At 36.3% G+C, this 15,885-nt stretch overlaps 3 protein-coding genes across 4 annotated transcripts in view; 2 read left to right on the top strand and 1 right to left on the bottom strand.

The window, feature by feature from the left end:
- LOC104713430 lies at window positions 17-5,497 on the top strand. Its single transcript, XM_010430541.1, has 16 exons — window positions 17-370; window positions 514-660; window positions 770-937; window positions 1,018-1,281; window positions 1,375-1,469; window positions 1,650-1,719; window positions 1,826-2,038; window positions 2,149-2,208; window positions 2,314-2,393; window positions 2,505-2,725; window positions 2,813-2,904; window positions 2,969-3,095; window positions 3,237-4,411; window positions 4,487-4,746; window positions 4,887-5,045; window positions 5,122-5,497. The coding sequence occupies exons 1-16, from the start codon at window positions 137-139 to the stop codon at window positions 5,210-5,212; spliced, it is 3,456 nt and encodes a 1,151-aa protein (XP_010428843.1). The 5' UTR covers window positions 17-136; the 3' UTR covers window positions 5,213-5,497.
- Window positions 5,387-7,987, bottom strand: LOC104713431 (UDP-galactose transporter 1). The gene is made up of 5 exons (XM_010430542.1): window positions 7,555-7,987; window positions 7,145-7,394; window positions 6,838-7,045; window positions 6,253-6,484; window positions 5,387-5,864 (listed from the first exon to the last, which is right to left on the bottom strand). Exons 1-5 carry the CDS (start codon window positions 7,648-7,650, stop codon window positions 5,640-5,642), a joined length of 1,011 nt encoding a protein of 336 aa, XP_010428844.1. The 5' UTR covers window positions 7,651-7,987; the 3' UTR covers window positions 5,387-5,639.
- The window catches only part of LOC104713429 (sister chromatid cohesion protein PDS5 homolog A), an 11,683-nt gene continuing 6,349 nt past the window's right edge, over window positions 10,552-15,885 (top strand). For both annotated transcript variants that reach the window (XM_019229500.1, XM_019229499.1), the window contains exons 1-15: window positions 10,552-10,843; window positions 11,256-11,480; window positions 11,572-11,750; window positions 11,861-12,044; window positions 12,131-12,352; window positions 12,526-12,751; window positions 12,847-12,992; window positions 13,089-13,246; window positions 13,334-13,483; window positions 13,554-13,602; window positions 13,706-13,894; window positions 14,169-14,348; window positions 14,576-14,715; window positions 15,229-15,355; window positions 15,688-15,825. In XM_019229500.1, coding sequence (XP_019085045.1) covers window positions 10,748-10,843; window positions 11,256-11,480; window positions 11,572-11,750; window positions 11,861-12,044; window positions 12,131-12,352; window positions 12,526-12,751; window positions 12,847-12,992; window positions 13,089-13,246; window positions 13,334-13,483; window positions 13,554-13,602; window positions 13,706-13,894; window positions 14,169-14,348; window positions 14,576-14,715; window positions 15,229-15,355; window positions 15,688-15,825 — 2,409 coding nt within the window. In that variant the 5' untranslated portion in view covers window positions 10,552-10,747. The remainder of the gene's footprint in view (window positions 10,844-11,255; window positions 11,481-11,571; window positions 11,751-11,860; window positions 12,045-12,130; window positions 12,353-12,525; window positions 12,752-12,846; window positions 12,993-13,088; window positions 13,247-13,333; window positions 13,484-13,553; window positions 13,603-13,705; window positions 13,895-14,168; window positions 14,349-14,575; window positions 14,716-15,228; window positions 15,356-15,687; window positions 15,826-15,885) is intronic.

Here is a 15,885-nt window from a genome sequence, read left to right as displayed (position 1 = left end):
TTTTTTTTTTTTTTTTTTTTTTTTAATTTTTAATCTTACCAAGATCCCCAAATTCACACATAAACCCTAGATTCGATTCTTACCTTAACTCTGATTTCTCCTATTTCTCTAATTGCATAAACTCCCTTTAATTGTAATGGATCAGACTCCACGGAGGAATGTTCGTCGGAAATTGGTTCAGTCGACGTTGGTCTCACCTAAATCTGCTGAGGTAATTGAGTCTAACGGAGATCGGATTTGCGATGTCGGTAATAATAAAGAGGAAGGTGAAGGAGGAGGAGAAGATGGTGGTTTATGTAGTTGTCAAGGGAAGAAGAAGAAGACGAGAAAACAGAAAGAGAGGACTCCCAAGAACGGAGCTTCCAAAAAGGTTTGGTTTTTTCTTTCTTATGTTTTAAATTACTATGTTTAGCTTGATAGGCTTGTATAAGTAGTTGAATTTTAGGTAAGTAGTCTACAATGTGGATTACTTTCGAGAAGAATTTGTAAGTATGGTCTCTTTTTTGGATGTAGGTGGTTAAAGGAAAGAGTCCTCGTAAAACAACTCCTAAGAAAAGTGCAACTAAAAATGGGATTGTAGCTGCTGCTGATCAGATGGTTGGTGCCAGTGTTTCACCTCCAGTTCCCAATTTGCGTCTCGAAGCTAAGTTAAGAGCTGAGGTAAGTTAGTTTGTCCTTCTTGTGGTTCGTATGAAGTAGTTGGATACACTTGGGTTGGTGTATCTTCTTTAAGTAGTTGCAAACACTTGTTGGTTTATATTTGAATTAGGAAAATTTGCGGATGTCTGCTGGGAAGCAAATACATCCGTTTTTCTCGTCTTGGAAAGGAGGTAAACGAAATCAAGAGACCTCTGCAGCTGAGAATGGTACGTGTCAGGGTCAAGGAAGAGATAAAATCGTCACCATCGGCCCTATCCATGTATTTGAGAGGTTTCAGGTATGACTAATACATATAGGGTTACACTTCTTCTCGTTTTAAATACTAAAGCAATCTGACTATCAAAACTTTCTTCTTAGGATGATTATCGACCCATTGATTGGAAGAACTGGACTTTCTATGAGCAAACATGCACCACTGCGAGTCCTGATCAACAAATAAAAATCAACTCTATTGAACCTCGACCTATGGAGTTTGATTTAAATGAACTGCCTACCCTTTCACATCCTGACGTGTGCGTTATTGATGATGAGGAGCCTGAACAATTTGCTAGTCAATCAGAAGTTATCGCAGAGGAATCTCCAGTAGTCTTAATAGCAGACCAGTTAGATGGAGCAGAATCGGTGATGAGCTAAAACTTTCTCTTTTGTTCTATTTTTTTCGTTTCTTGGAACCGTTCATGACAAAGGGTCATTATTTCCTATCATTCTTTTTAGGACTGTGAAGTTCATGAAGCAATTGACTTGTCTGATCATGTTGGTGGTGCAGCAGACATTTCTCATGAAATGCAAAGCCTGTCATGTCGAGAAAGGTAGTGACTTTGTATTTGATATCAGTAGCAGTACACGTGTTTAGGTTGGAATGATAATTTCTTCAAAAATAGTGAGAAATAACCACATAGGCCAGCGACCTCACCTCTGTGGTATGCTTGGAAGGGGCATAGTTTTTATCCTTTCTAGAATGATTGATCTATAATTTCTAATTTATGCAGTAATGGCTCCAGTGCCCAGCCTCGTAATAGCTTATGGGTAGATAAGTACCAGCCAAGAAGTGCCTCAGAGGTCAGACAATTTCAGCACACTGCATTCATATAGTATATGCACATAATCTATATTTAAAGAATAGTAGCAAACACAATTTCTCCCTTCTTACCCAAGTATCTTGCAGGTATGTGGTAATACTGAATCTGTAAAAGTAATGAATGAATGGCTGCGCCAATGGCATGAGAGAGGGTTTCAGCCAATCAAAGACTTTTTGAGTAGTGATGAAGATAATTCGCAAGATGCTGATTATAACTGTTCTGAAAGTGACACTGACTCGGAAAATACTGGTGCTGAAGACTGCCTGAAAAATGTTCTCTTAATCATTGGTCCAGCTGGGGTGTGTGATAAAATATTCTGCCACGAACTGTCAGTTTTTTCGTCTACATTGATTTGTGAGTTTCATGTATGTGACTCATGTTTGTGAGTACAATTGTTCCTGTGTTGCAGAGTGGGAAATCTGCAGCTATTCATGCTTGCGCAAAGGAACAAGGATTTAAAATCCTAGAGGTATGAACTGTTTCCGCTTTAAGGATCTAAACGACCTTTTTTCCTGTTCTGGCATGGAAATATTAACCGTCGCAATTGTTTGTCTCTAATGATTTTTGTCTACAGTCCAATGCATCAGAATGCCGAAGTGGAATAGTAGTCAGGCAGAAATTTGGGGAGGCTCTTAAGTCATATAGCTTGTCAAGGTACATAGAATTAACAACAGTAATGCTTGTATTTGCTATCTTCTGCATTTCAATCGGAACTTTGATACTGAAACTAGCGTTTGTGATCACATAATTTGTTTTTTTCTCCAGGTCCTTGGACCCTCTTTTCAATTCCTGTACTGATGGCAATGGGTTAGAGGATGTAGTTGAAGTGGTACCCATATTACATATCCAGAATGATGCAGCTAACTTGAAGCCTTTAATTCTTTTTGAAGATGTAGACATTTGTTTTGCTGAAGATCGTGGTCTTGTTTCTGCTATCCAGCAGATTGCTAAGAAAGCAAAAGGACCTGTGGTATTGACTGCCAATGGTAGTGTATTCTTCCATGTTAAAACAATATTTTTGTTTCTTTTGCAGTTCATCTTAATTAATCTGCTGATTACATGCATATTTACAGACAAGAATCATGGTTTACCAGACAACTTAGAGAGGATAGAAATATGCTTTTCATTGCCATCAAAAGAAGAACTATTTAGCCACCTTTCTCTGGTTAGTATTCTGATGCGTAACCTTTAAATTTCAATGGATTCGTCTAACATTTGTTGTTTCACAGGTTTGTGAAGCAGAGGAAGTTAAAGTTAATCCTGGTTCCCTAGAGCAATTGACGATGTTTTGTGGTGGTGATATACGGAGAGCGATTATGCAATTGCAGTTTTGGTTTCAGAGTAAACTAAAAAGAGGTATTTTGGACGTAAATTTCTACATACGAAAAATGATTTTAGTCCCAGAGGTCCAGTAGTTAAAGACAAGGTGTGAATATTTTTTGTTATCTGGAAGGTTTTTGACATTTTATTTTTAACTGTTTAATTTCCCATACACAGCCAGAAAGGTGAAGAACACATTTATTCCAGATCTCTTTGATCATGAAGCTGGCCACTTGCTGCTTCCCAAGATAATTTCACGGGATTTCCCTTCTCAGCTGTCTCAGTTGGTGGAGAGTGAGATTGCTAAGGTATTATCCATGGAAGAGGAAAGATATAACACAGTTGAAGTACTTGTTGAAGAGGTTGAAAACGAAAAAATGCTTAATAGATTATGGAAGCGGAGCACAGGAAAGAACAGCATACAAGCCAAGAAAGCAGCCATGTTCAGGCAGAACACTTGTTTTGAAGATTATGATGAATTAGAAGACGTCTTAAATATTCCGTGTGAACTTAGCAACACTTCCTACCAACCACTCTCTTTCTCTCAGCCAAACAGAAGGCGGAAGCTCAATGTTGTGATGTCCTCTGATTCAGAAGATGAGCCTCTGACTGACATACGGGTTTCCATTTCACAACATCAGAAGGACGACAGATTAGTTTTCCAAGAAGATGGTACGCTGTCCTCATATTGGCCAGATATGCAAAAGGAAACAACCGTACTAGATCCTTCAGTTCCTTCCAGAGCAGAACTATTGGAGGCAACTTGTTATCAGTATGAGACATCAAAAGTTTCTTGCATTAATGAGGTATCCCAGTCAGTTGATGTATCATGTGTACCAGAATCTTCATATGTTCCAGAAACTTTAATGGATGGTGAAGCTGAGCTATCGCCAAGAGCAGTATCTTGCGGACATTTTGACGGAAGAATGGAGGTGTCCATGAATGAAGACGTTGTACAGACTCCCCCATCAAAAGAGATGTACATAAACAGAATTCAGATTTTTGATTGTTTAAAGAATACATGTGAGATAATTGCAGAATCTTCTGATGCGACGGTGATGGAAGACTGTTTCAAGGAATGTGTAGGGACTTCCCAGAAGATGCAACAAGTTTCAGATGAATGCAGCCGTGTAGATTTTGGTAAGACATTCAAGACGGCTGAGAAACCGAAGCTTGATACCTCTAGATATGCCGTGCAAGATTCATGGAAAAAACTCTGTTCGAGTCATGCTGATTTCAAGCCATACTTGGATTCAGAACCAGTAGAAGCTCCAGAAGTTCTTGATCTCACTCATCAGATAGCCAATCTAATTTCGGAATCTGACCTAACGCATTCTAGATGCCTGAACCTTGTGAGTATTAAACCTTCGTCTCTTTACAAAGTATTCAGCTCAGACATTTTTAATTTGTGGAATTCACTTATTTAGGGAGCTTTGGAGCCAATGATGAACGCTTCTGGAGATCTTGATATGTCTGGATTATGTCAGATGCTTGAACAGATGACATCCGCTGTGGCACAGCAAGAGTTTTGCTTTTTAACAAACCAAATTGCTACAACAGGATCGGTCCCCACTTCATCAGCTACCATGGTAACAGGAAGAGGATTGGCAGTAGATGAGGCAAGGCAGGATTACACATGGAGCAATGGAAGCTGCTTGGATATGAAACCAGAAATACATGAAGAATGGTAAATAATTTTCTTCCAACGTATGATTATTACAGAATTTCCAATGGGTTCATCTGTTGCGACGGAAATTTCTTGCTGACTCAGTTTTCCACTGTTCTCTTCTCTTTACTGGAGTTTCTATTTTTCTCTTCTGAATGCAGTAGGCGAATGGTACGCCTTTCGGGCGTATTAGAGTCAGTAGTCCCTCTGCGATCATTGAAAGGAAGAGCTTTCCATGAATATGCTTCATTCATAGGGCAGATTTCAAGAGCAGATCCCTCCAACTTATCTGGGGCCATGGAGCAAGGCAGACGGCGAAGGTCAGTAGCAGTTGGTTCACCATAGTGTTTTGAGTATGATTGATTTCTCTCCTAACCTCCATTTTTCTCGATTCAGGTCAAGAGAAGCTCGACATTATCTGTCAATGGAATTATCCTCGGAAGATATTGCATTCTTGGGCCAACACAGCACATATGGAAATGAATAATAAAGCAGTTTGTATAGAAATTAGAACAGCTCCACACTTCAGGAATAGTTATTTTATACATGTTCGATCAGAGTTAACTTAGCCAATGAATTTCTCGACACTTCATGTAGAGTTTGACAATTAGTGCATATACGGAAACTTTTAAAGAAAAAAAATGTAGTACTCTCCTCCAGCTTTCTGAAAATGTATTTTATAAATTAAAAATTCTACATTTCACAGAGATATAAATAGTAGGAACCATTATCTCTTCTACGAGCCCAAATAAAAACGAAAAAAAAATAAAAACAAAATGTTACTTTTTTCTATTAAGGTTCTTGAGTAAAATGCATATTTAGTAAAAATTCAACACCCGTAGTGTGAATGTTTTTCTTCTGCAGCACCCAGAACTAATCAGTCGGTACTAAACTGAGCTGCAGATAGGATAAGATCAGACTTTGCCTTCGAGTTTATCATTATTAACAAGAGGAAGTAATTCCATCTTGCTTCTTGGGGTACGAGGAGTCCTAGGAGTCCCCGGTGTCTGCTGTGAAAGCATATGCCTCACATATCCATAGAATGTGCATCCCACAAGCGTAATTCCGCATCCAACAGCATTCATATATGATATAGGGTTACGGAAGATCAACCATGAGACCAATACAGCCACTGCAACCTGAGAATCATATTAGAACCATTGGAGTGAGTTTAACAGTGTCCAAGGCAACAAAAAAAAATAGTAAGCTGGTGATGACAAAGACCCTAGCAATCTAGAAATTTATAGATTAGTGTAAACTTGTTTAAAATAAACCATATGGATGCAGTCATGCCAACAACTAGGAATAAGAGTCTTATTATAAGACCTATAATAGAATATGAAGCATGTTCAAAAGATGCGAAGAAACTTTTAGCTGGCCGGTATGCAATTTCTTGTACCAACTGATAATAAATTAGCTTTGCCAGTAAATTGTGAATTAAAAGTAAGTTATCCTTTGGTTAGTTTGGATCATCCAGAGAAATCCAAAAGAAAAATTTAGTTACGGGTATAGGGTTGTCTTTGTTACCTTAAGGTTTCCAGCTACGTTGAATGTGACTGCAGTTGTGGAATGAATGACGTAAAAGATGGAGAAGTTGAGGCAGAAGGCTAAAACACCAGAGCTGAATATAATGATGAGGGCTGACCAGGGAGCTGGGTGTGCTTCAAACCAACTCATAATTCCGCTGCCTTCCAGTAATAACGCTGGTATCCCGAGAATCATGGTGGCAAAAGGCGCCATATAGTATACGGTGTTTATGCTAATTAAAGAAAAACAAAATAAAAGATCAAATCTTTCTTCTATGCAGGTGGATAATAATAGGCTTACTTCTCAAAAGGTGATGTAATTGATTCTTAAACAGAAATAGAGATACATCAATGAAAGTGAATGCTTTTTCAATTTGGACTAAGATGCCATCACATGAATATCTATTGCAGTATAAGAAAAATGATTGCACATCAAATCCAGAAAGACATAACAAGAAAATGTCACTAATATTTGAAACTAAGTGCAGTTTTAATGAATAAACACCAATCATGGAAATTACAATTCCAAAACTGAATAATATCAAAACAAGAAAGTCAATAGAGAGACTCCAGGAAGAGAACTGACCTGTCAAATTTGTAACCATGAAGAAGAGATTCGGCTAGAATGGTCTTTGTGGAAGTAGCTAAACATCCAAACAGGGCAGCACAGAATCCAAACATGTTAAAACTAAGCTCAGTAACAGAGGTAAGCAGAATTCCTCCAACAATTGGCACAAGAGACGCCCAAATACGCCAGTCGAAGTATTTCCTCCATACCAGCCACTGTAAGACAACTGCTCAAACACACACAAATATAAGAAACAATCAGGTTCTCTTGACATCCAACAACATACAAAGAGAAAGATCACAAATTCCATATCAAAAACCCTAACCTGTGGTTGCTGGAGTGAAGGACTTAATGGTCTGCATAAACGAAACCGGGATGTAACGAAGGCTGACGTTTCCCAACACAATGTTAATACAGAAGACGAAAGACATTGGAAAAATCCTCCTCCATCGATCTTCTGGGTCAACCACAATCAAAGGTTTTAGCTTGAGAACTTTGATAACGATGTATGCTCCAATCGATGAACATATGAAGTGAACACATGAAACCGATAGTGGGAACTTAAAATCCAGTTTCTGCAAAAAAAATTCACAAAATCATTAATTATCACATCACCACCAATCCATGAACCTGAATCACAAATCAAAACATCAAAGAATACAAAATCCATAACAATAGATCAGATCAAATAGAATATATAGACAATAAAACCTAAAAACTAGGGTAAAGAGAAACCTGAAAGATCCACTTGTTCATGATGATGACGGTAACGTTGAAACCCCACCACTGGATAATAGCTAAGAGAGATCTGAACAAACTTCCTTCTTCCATCTCTCTCACTCAGATAAAATTCAGCAACTTTCAGAATCAGATCGAAGAATTGAGAAAAACCCACGAAAAAAGTAACAAGCTTTAACAAGTGTGTGTGAATTTGGGGGAGAAAGAGAGCGAAAGCTGCGCAGCTAAATCAGAGGGAGAGAGGGAAGAAGAAGAAGGAGAGAAGGAAACCCTAATGAAGGTGAAGAGTGGAGAAGGTAACGGTAGCAGTGAGCTCTTCTTCCATGTGATTTGTTTCGATTTCTCTTCTTCTGTTCATCAATCTCAAACGTCTCTCTCTAATATGTGTCTCTTCTCTCTCTCTCTCTCTCTTTCTCAAGCCATGAAAATAATGTTTTTGCTCTTCCGTAGGTTTCTATTTATTATTATAAGAAAATGTTTTTAACCCAAAAACAAAACTATTAGTATTTGTTTTTTTGTTTTTTTTTGGCAATTTAATTCCGAAAATAAAAAGTTAAAAGAAAAAGATATGAGTAAATCACAAATAGTATTTCCATGTTTTATGATGGTTGAGTCAAAAGTTTTAATTTCCAAAGCTCTATGTTTTTGGTAACAAAATATTGATGTACATGGACTACACCATGGTAATAAATATACTTATGACTATTTTATATTAGCAGTTTTATTTATATCATGATAATAACAAAAATCAAATACACATTATCAAAAAGGATTAAAATGCGCAATCTTTTTTTTGGTGAATTAAAATGCGCAATCTTTATTTTGTTTTAAAAAAATTGGTCATGGTTTAATAATCGAAAACATTTTTATAATGCTTTAATTATTTTTAATTAAACGCAGCAACACATATTTTTGTTTTGTGGTACATAACATCCGAGAGGATGTGGGGGAGATCACTGCCGTCCGATCAAAATACATATTTTTCTTGACATTGACATGGCACTATCTTAAAGTCGTGTATGAAATATCTTAATTAAGTTGGTTATGAATATATTACAAACTCGTAAATTTCCTGAATTTATAAAAGTTGAACGTTTTGTTGACAAAAATGAAAAATAAATATCGAACGCTACATAGTCCCCATATTAAATTTACTGTTTATAGTTTCGTAATTTATGGAGAAGTATAATATTAATTCCTAAACAGCGTTTAGTTTTTTTAATAGGATCTTAAGTTATTATACTAGGTTCGGCAACCAATTTTTTCTTTCAAAAAGTGGCGACGTTATTTAACAATGATCGGTCATGAATTATAAATTTTTAGTGGTGACAATTGACAAACCTCATATTCCTAGCATCACAAGCAGAATGCATAATATACAGATTGAGCAATGGTAAAAATGTTATATAAAATGACATACTCGAAAGTCGAAACCAAAGTTAACATGTGTAGACACTCGACTTCGTGGACGTTATATACCACGACCATTCAATTTCAATGTATTGAGTTTTCGACAGCATTGGTGAAACCACGAGAAAGTCAACCGATTGATGGTCGCACTTTATGTGAACAATAAGATAGGTGAGTATTATTTATCGAAATAATAACTTTACCAAAAGATTAAGGGTGATATACGTTCAAGATATTGAATGAATTAGGCAGCAAGTTTTGGTTCTCCTTTTGCATAGTGTAAGCAATTAATACAATCTTTGACTTACTTGCATGTGTAAAATGTAAAGGCAAGTAGAAGTAGGAGTCTTCAGTGGACACCTATAAATCATGCTTAATTAGGTTAATCTACTTGGATCAGTAACATATATAGATTCTTATACCATATCGGGTAACTAGCAACCAACTAATTGGTCTATGTCATGTCATGATGAGGATCCTAACAATAAGCATAATAGTTCATGACATGTTTATAAGTTTTTTGCTATGAATGAAATATATAGATGAAGATATCTATAAATGAACAAGAAAAGCTGATCAGGTATTAATTTGGTTGTTTAAAATCATAATCAAAAGAAAAACATAACCTTTGAAAATGTTTGTTTGTAAATTCGTTTTCATCATACCTCTCTTCGGTAAGAACAAGTCATTTTCTCACATTATTCATTGATTCATGACACATAAACCAATCTTTTCACAAAACAAAATGTAGGATAGAAACTAGCTTGAAAGATTGGGGAAAGAAAAGTCAAAAACGCATCTTATTTAGAGAAACTCTTGTCCTATTGATGGCAACCATTAATTATTGCTATATCCTGATTTGGGTTTCAATTATTGAACATTGTGATTCAAGAGATTACAAATCCAGAAACGAAAATGATCATTATGGTGCAGACTCAAGTGGTGTTGCCACTAAGTGTATATAGAGCATATGTATATTAAGCACATGGCTGTTCTTGTCCCTTTGCTTACTACACCAGCTAATGAGTTATAGGAATCATAAAACTAAGAGATCAACTATAATATATGAGTAAATCATTATTACCTTATCTTCCATATATTTATAATCGTTAGACGCTAATCAGATGTCGAATCATAGTAGGTTTAAGCACTGACTGGTTTTAGGATGTGTTGCCTACATAACTGGTTTAAGCACTGATTAGCTTAGGTTATGTCAAACCAATCAGTGCTTAAACCTATTTGGTTCTCAAGCACTGATTGGTTTTAGGATTTATAGTAGGTTTAACAAAAATATTTATGACGTTCAAAACGGTCGGCTTATAGATAAAGAAATGCTGACTTTTACAATTGAGAAACCGGTTTCCATCAGAATTTTGTTTCCTCAAACCGGTGAGACGACGACGTTTAAAGATGGCTAATTTGATGATAACGTATAAAGTTAAACCCTTGTATACAAGGTTTTTTGGTAATTTTAATTGGGCCTTTACTTTAGGCCCATATAGATAAATTTCCTTTTTTCTTGGTCTGTCGTCATGTGTATTTATTTGTACAGTAGAAGCCTCCGATGAGCAATAAGAACAAAGAAAAAAAAAAGAAGGAAAAAAGGGTCAGTCAGTCAGTCCCGCCCAAAGCTTCCCTCTCCGTTTTCACCGGAGACTCGCCGTTGGGTTTCAGATTCGCTCTCTCTTCTTCCATCCACGTGGCGTTTCTAGGGTTTTTTTTTTCTTTTTCCGTTTCGTCTCTATATTGATTTCGATTTCAAGTAGCGCGGAACACCGGGATGGAGAAAACTCCGACGCAGATAGTTTCCGAACTGGGTTCTCGTTTGCTTCAGTTATCTCGTCCAAATAAGGATTCTCTGGTCAAATTACTACGGGTATATTTTTTTTTCTTCAACCTGATTCTGATGAAATCACTACTTTACTGGGTTTTGTTGTTTTTTTTTTTAATAACTCGATTTCATCTCTTTGGGTTTGATTTTTTTTTTGACTGTTTACAACTTTTTTATCACTCCGAAAAAACTTGATTCCTTGAGTCTGAGTTGGGTTTGTGACGATTTAGCTTTTCGCTCAAGGGTTTTTGAGTTAACTGCATCTCTCCCTATGCATGTTTGTACTCGATTTCTATTTTTTTTTTTTTTTTCTCTGGGTAATCTACGCTTACCTATAAGCTAATCGCTGATCTTACTGTGGCTTGAGCGTTTTTTTTTTTTTTTTTTTTTTTTTTTTTTTNCACATATGCTGATAATATGCTTACTCTGTCATATTTTGTTGTTGTGAATTTTGTAGGAAGTTGCTAATACTCTGTCACAGATCGACCAGCCTCCAGCCATCAACAAGGAGAAAGGTCTGAAACTGCTAGAAGTTGAGTTAAGACCTCTGAAGAAATCCATTATAAAGCATGGTCTTCTTGAAAATCAAGATAATGACGTGAGTCTTATGGTCACTATTTGTGTCTCCGAGCTTTTTCGGATTTTAGCACCTCATCTACCTTTTGAAGACAAGTATCTCAAGGTAATTTACGACTCCTTCCCAATAAACATTACATTCTTTCTCATTTATGGTTCTTCTTACTCGCACTAACCATGTCATATCTTGATTTCAGGATATCTTCAATCTCTTTCTTGCTGAGTTTTCTGAGCTATCTGATACTGTTAGCCCTTATTTCTCCAAGAGGGCGAAAATATTGGAGACAGTCTCTCGATTGAAATGTTGTCTTCTAATGCTTGACGAGGACCAAGATTTAGCTCAGGAGATGTTTAGGAAGTTCTTCTCTCTTGTAAGGTAAGAGAGATGAAACGATTTATTTCCGTGATTTTGTGGATACTCTCTGATTTTATAATTTCGTAGTTGAACTGCATTAACATGGTTGTTGTTTTCCTTTTTCTTTACAGAGAGCATCAAAAGAGTTTAATTAACCAGAAAAATAGTAAAACGCAGCAGCGAAAGGCTAGCGTGCAGCAAACACAGCAAAGTTTATTTAACAACATTTTAACGATAATGACTGATATTCTGGAGGAAGAGGCAGATTCGTCTTTTGTCATTATTATTCTGGAAAATCTTGTGAAGGAGAGTGAGGTATGGATGTACAACGATTATCTCTATTGATTGGTTATGGTTTTCAAAATGATTAGGTGATTTTTATGATTCTCGTGTGCTTACAGGACACAACTTCTGCTTCTGGTAAGCTTGCCAGTTCTGTCATTGAAAGCTGTACCGACAGGCTCGAGCCGTTGATTTGCAGCTTTTTAACATCATGTTTTCTGGAGAAAGATTCCATCCAGACCGATCTCAAATATTCTTATCACGAAATCATATTTAAGATCTCCTTAATTGCTCCCAAGATGCTGCTAGCAGTTATCCCGAAATTGACCCGAGAGCTACTGGTACATATTTACACACTTGCATATTTATAAATATTTGATCTAATTTTTCTATGAGATTGGTTAAAAATTGTGCTATTTAAGCAGGGGTAGCCTGTTTTGTTTTAAGTTTGCGTTTATATTCATGTTTGAGTTTTTTTGGTTACTCACCAGGGTCGTTTTTTCTATGTCTGCAGACTGATCAGGTCGATGTGCGAATAAAAGCCCTTAACTTAGCTGGAAGAATTTTCGCACAGCCTAAGCACTGTCTTAGCTCTTACGGAGAGACATATCAAGATCTTTATGCAGAGTTTTTGAGAAGATTCTCAGATAAATCTGCAGATGTCAGAATGGCTGCACTGAAATGTGGCAAACAGTGTTACTTTGCGAATCCGTCTGGAAACAAAACATCTGGAGTTCTCAGTAATATTTCCGAAACTACTTTCTCTTTCTGCATTGGTTCTTCATTTCTGCCTATTTTCTAACTGGTGTCCTTTATTCGTATTTTTATGTGTCAGCTGCTATCCAAGAACGCCTATTAGATTTTGATGATAAAGTTCGAACAGAGGCTCTGGTTGTTGCTTGTGATATTATGAAGTTTAATATGAAGTATGTTCCTTTGAATCTGATTTCTGAAGCTAGTGAGAGGCTTCGGGATAAGAAGGTATTCTAAGTTGCAGTATATGAGGTGTGACTAAGGATCTATTTGTTTCCAGATTACTCACCACCTTATTTTATATTGTGCTTTTGTTTGACAAAGATATCTGTTAGGAAGAAGGCTCTGCAGAAGCTGACAGAAGTATATCAAGATTATTGTGACAAGTGTTCAGAAGGAGACATGACAATAAATGAACATTTTGAGCAAATCCCATGCAAAATCTTGCTACTTTGCTGCGATAAAAATTGTGAAGAATTCAGGTACCCTAATATACTATCCTTGAATTGTTTTTTTTTTCTTTCTCTAAACATTTCTGGAAAATTAATATAGTTCTATGCATCATTTAGGTCCCAAAATTTGGAGCTTGTGCTTTCCGATGATCTTTTTCCTCGCCTTCTTCCAGTTGAGGAGAGGATGCGGCACTGGGTCCAATGCTTTGCCATTATGAATAATATCCACTTGAAGTCACTCAATTCAATTTTATCTCAGAAAAGAAGGTAGACATAGTAATTCACCATCAAATGTAGGTTAAAAGTCTTTCTAGTTATTCACTCAGTATGTTTCCAGGTTGCAAAATGAATTGCGGCATTGCCTAACCCTCTGGAGGACATCTAAGGTCTGTTTTACACTTTTCTCTTAAGTTTTGTTGTTTCATGGATTCTGAGGGAGTCACAAACCTTACATTGCTCAATTTTTTATTAATCTGATGCTTGCTCTAGGATGGCAATATAGAAGAAGCGCAAAGAAAGAAAAAGAGCTACTTCGTAAAGCTTTCAGCTTGCTTTCCAGATGCTTCTGAGGCAGAAGATTTCTTTCAAAAATTAGACCAAATGAGGGATGCATCAATTTTTGATGCTTTAACTTTACTGCTGGATGAACTGTCATCCACAAATGCCCAGATCATTAAAGTAAGTTCTAATTTTTCTGAGCATCAGAGAAATTATTTACTAGTGTAATTTTATGTTCAATTTCTTCACAATGCATAACATTTTATGTGAAACATCTACAATATCATGAATATCTACTATTTTCCATTCTTGACATATTCAGTGATGCATCATTTTAGTAGTATCAGCAAGATATTTTACAGGAAATACATTGGGATTCAGAATGAAGAAAATAAATAGTCGCTTTAGTGTGTTGACCATTTTCTCATTATTGTTCTTTATTTTTATTTTTCAGGAGAAGTTTCTCAAGACGATCGGTGCTAAACATTCTCTTTTTGAGTTCCTGCGCATACTTTCTACAAAATGTTCGCCTAATATATTTAGCTCAGAGCATGTTCAGTGTCTTTTGAATCAGCTTTGTGGCAGCACCTCTGTTAACACTCAATTGGAGGCTGCTTCCATCAAACTTCTTCTGGTAAGGAAAGATGCTGGCATCCTGTGATTATTATCCTTTCATTTAAGTTATTTTTGTTCGAATTGATATCTATTCTTTGTTCATTTTAGGTGTCCCTTGTTAACTTTTGTTCTATAACATTTAAACTTTTCTTTTAGGTATATTAGCGTTTTTAGTATGCATTACTATTTTGCCTACATCGTCTTCGAATATGCAAATGAGACATTGTTACTGATTGCCTGAATCAGGTTATTCTTAACATGTTCCCTTCTTACCTGAGAGGTTCAGAAAAGCAGTTTCTGAAGCTACTAGAGGAGAATGATCCAGCTGCTGACGAGTTAACTGTAGTTTTATCAAAGGCAGCTCCTTACATATCTGTCAACTTCGGGTAATCTCTTCTGCACTATTTGACTTATAATGGGTTTAGGTTAATTTGTTATTATTATGTGGCAATTTTGTATGTTTCGTAGGTCTATTTGATATATGTTAAAGACGTTGTTCTAGTTGGAGGAAAAATTACAAAATCTGTGTTGCTAAAGCAAAAGTCTTGCTAGAGAAATCTGTTAACGTGGCATTTTTTTATACTTTGTTTTCTTACCCAGACACAAAGTAAATAAAACAATTTGCAAAAGATAAATGATTTAAATGGATTTGAATCAATTAGCGCTTACTGTTCCATTTATCCCCGTACTGCAAATATGTTTTGCTCACATATAAACTTAGCGAATTGTTAGGCTTAAACTGTTATACCTCTTATTTGCTCTGTACTCTGATGGCGTACTCCTTCCATAGATAATAGAAGTTAAATATGGCTTATGTAATAGCATACATGGACAACAAATATCTATTTTATGGATTAATGAGAACTAGACATACTTTAGACATTGGTTTCCCTTTGCAGTGACTATTACCCTGTTCTGGAGAAGGTGTGTCTTGAGGGTACTCGTTCTCAGGCAAAATATGCGGTTTCTGCCATCGGTTCATTGGCTGGATCATCTGATAAATATGTCTTTTCCGAGTTATGCGAGGTTATTTTTTATGCAACCTGATTTTTTTTGTTAGTTTCCTTTACCCCACATTTACTTGTTCACATTTATGTGTATGTTATGGAGCTAACATGGGAAAATCCTTGGCGTATAAATTTATTAATCTTTACATTCTTGGGAACCTAACTCTTGGCGCAAGTGACATTATTAAAGTGATGATGTGACGATGATTGTAGGGGGAGCATAGATTAGTATATTAGACAGTGCTGTGTGCACATATCTTTCACAGTACTTCCTTTGAATAAGTGATGGTTTTCGTTTTTAGAGAAAACTGAGTGTTGTCACGTTGATTGATTTGCCTTCCTTTTACTCAGAGGCTCTTGGATTCTTTGCTGGCTGGACGGAACATTCCAACAACTTTGCAGTCTTTGGCGTGTGTTGGGCAATATTCTGTTTTGGCATATGACAATATATATGAAGATATCACCAGCTACATATACCAAGTTTTTCAAGTAAGTGACAAGAGGTGCTATTCTTCATTATGGAGATATCCATCTAATTCTCTGTTTTCT

This window comes from Camelina sativa, chromosome 9, assembly GCF_000633955.1.
Source record: "Camelina sativa cultivar DH55 chromosome 9, Cs, whole genome shotgun sequence".
Classification (NCBI taxonomy): Eukaryota; Viridiplantae; Streptophyta; class Magnoliopsida; order Brassicales; family Brassicaceae; genus Camelina; species Camelina sativa.
This window is presented reverse-complemented; position numbering and strand designations above follow the sequence as displayed.